The sequence below is a fragment of the Trypanosoma conorhini genome (genome assembly GCF_003719485.1).
Source record: "Trypanosoma conorhini strain 025E chromosome Unknown Tco_14.4_contig_01546, whole genome shotgun sequence".
NCBI lineage: Eukaryota > Euglenozoa > Kinetoplastea > Trypanosomatida > Trypanosomatidae > Trypanosoma > Trypanosoma conorhini.
In genome coordinates, this window is record NW_021705636.1 from 1 (window position 1) to 2,060 (window position 2,060).

A 2,060-nucleotide genomic window follows, 5' to 3' on the forward strand; every position below is an offset into this window, starting at 1 on the left:
CGTTTTTGTTATTTCTGTCGCCCCCTTTAAGCCTGTGCTTGTGTAAAAGATTCTTTTGGAGTTTCCGCGCCGCAGCGAAGGCGTTTTCGCTGGTAGGCACAAGACCGACATGCCGAACAGGCGTGGGTTCATGGCGGAACACTTTATGCTGCCTCGGGGGTTTGAGTCTGTGGGGCCAGAGGAGCATGACAGAGTTCTGCTTTCACTTCCCCTTCTTTTCTTTCATCTTCGTCTTTTTTTTCTTTTCTTACAGCACGTTTTGGATGTGATCGAAACCACAGCAACAACCAACAAAAGTAAAAGGTGGGTGACCTCATCGCAACTATTGACGGTGTTTCTCTACGGAAACCAGACGGAATAAAGGAAGGCTGGGGGGGAAAAAAAAAGGATAAGGGTCAAAGCAAAACAAAAACAAAACAAAAAGTGCTGAGGGAGGCTGGCTTTACATCTACCTGGATCTATATTTGTATACCTATATATCTCTATCTGTGTATATATTTATATAGTCCCCAGTCATAACAACACTGTCGCTAGTGATGCACGGACGCTACGTGCCGCAGGAAGTGCTTGGCACAGGAACTTACGGAAGGGTGTTGCGCTGCAGTGACACACACACTGGCAAACAGGTCGCAGTGAAGGTCGCGCAGCGAGACGTTGCCTACCGTCGCTCTGCGTTGAATGAGATCCGTGTTTTACGGCTTCTTTCCCACAGCGAGGACACTCTGAAAATGCTTGACTTTTTCGAGGATGAGGGCCACCTTTGCATCGTTTCCGAACTGCTTCGCACAGATTTGTATGAGGTGCTACGCAAGAATGGGTTTAAGCCACTTCCATTAGAGAGTGTGCGTATTGCTGGCGAGCGCGTCCTCCGGGCCCTGGCGGAGCTGCATAAGTTGGGTTACATGCACTGTGACATCAAACCGGCGAATGTCATGCTTGGCTACAGTAATGCAGACGACAACAATGTGACTGACTGCACTAAGGCGTGCCTCATTGATTTTGGGGCGGTGCGGCAGTTTCACGAGAATACCTACTACGACGTCCAATCACTTTGGTACCGCGCTCCAGAGGTGATTTTGGGGGTCCCCTATACGGTTCATATCGACTCTTGGAGTGTTGGTTGTCTCCTTTTTGAACTCTACACAGGGAAGCCGCTTTTTTCTGGCGAGAATCCGCGGGAACAGATGGTCAGCATTATGTGCACTCTTGGAATGCCCTCGATGGAAGCCTTGTCAGGTGGGGCTAATGTGGATAAGCTGCAGCTGCCACCTGTGTGGATGGATGCGAATGCGGAGGCCAATCTTCGCCATCTCATTATGAACTACCGCTGCAAATTCAGTGGGTTTCAGCAATCGTATCCGTCAGCCGGGGAGGAGGCGGCTTTTGTGAACCTGCTATGCTCCCTCCTACAACCTGATGTAAGATGGCGGCTGTCATGCGCAGATGCGCTGCATCACGCCTTTTTCAATCCTCGCTGCCTCAGTCGGGGCACCGCCGCGGCTGCCAATTTTTCGCTTCCCAGCTCTAATAACAAAGGTTTGTATTCATCATGTGATTCTAACTTTGGAGGGGGTTTATCGGCTACTGGAAGCGATATCTTTGGCTTGAGCTGCTACGAACATCTCGTGCCTCAGCCCACACCGACGCAGACACTACCACACTCGGATTCTACGCCCATCATGTCTGCAAGTTGCAACTCCATTTCCTTCGTGGGTTTGGTTGGCAGCCCGCCAGGGGTGGTGTTTCCCGCCCCGCTGCCAGCGACGTCGCCCCAGAGGAGGACCTCGGCCTCCCATGTTCTTCTTCAAAATGTGATGTATCCGCCCCCACCCATGACGCTCATACAACCCGTCCCTTTCCACTCCCAACAGCCTCAACAAGTTATGCAACAACCGCAGCAAATGGGGGGAAACGTTATTCCCATGCTGAGTTCGCCCCCAGGACATCCCCAGTTCCTTCCAGCGCATGTACTACCCGACTGCCAAGGGCATAAGTGGGATCCAGTGACGCTTCAGTCACAGCAACACCTTACGCCGGCGGAGATGCCTATGATGCATTGC

At 51.7% G+C, this 2,060-nt stretch overlaps 1 protein-coding gene across 1 annotated transcript, besides 2 other annotated features; it reads left to right on the forward strand.

Moving 5' to 3' along the window:
* Positions 1 to 195: 195 nt before the first annotated feature.
* Positions 196 to 249: a microsatellite.
* Positions 250 to 456: 207 nt separating this feature from the next.
* Positions 457 to 505: a microsatellite.
* Positions 506 to 536: 31 nt separating this feature from the next.
* On the forward strand, positions 537 to 2,060 carry Tco025E_10230 (putative protein kinase; the record flags this gene model as incomplete). The annotated part of the gene is made up of 1 exon (XM_029377013.1): positions 537 to 2,060. A coding segment is annotated over one exon (1,524 nt), but the record flags the coding sequence as incomplete, so codon positions are not given.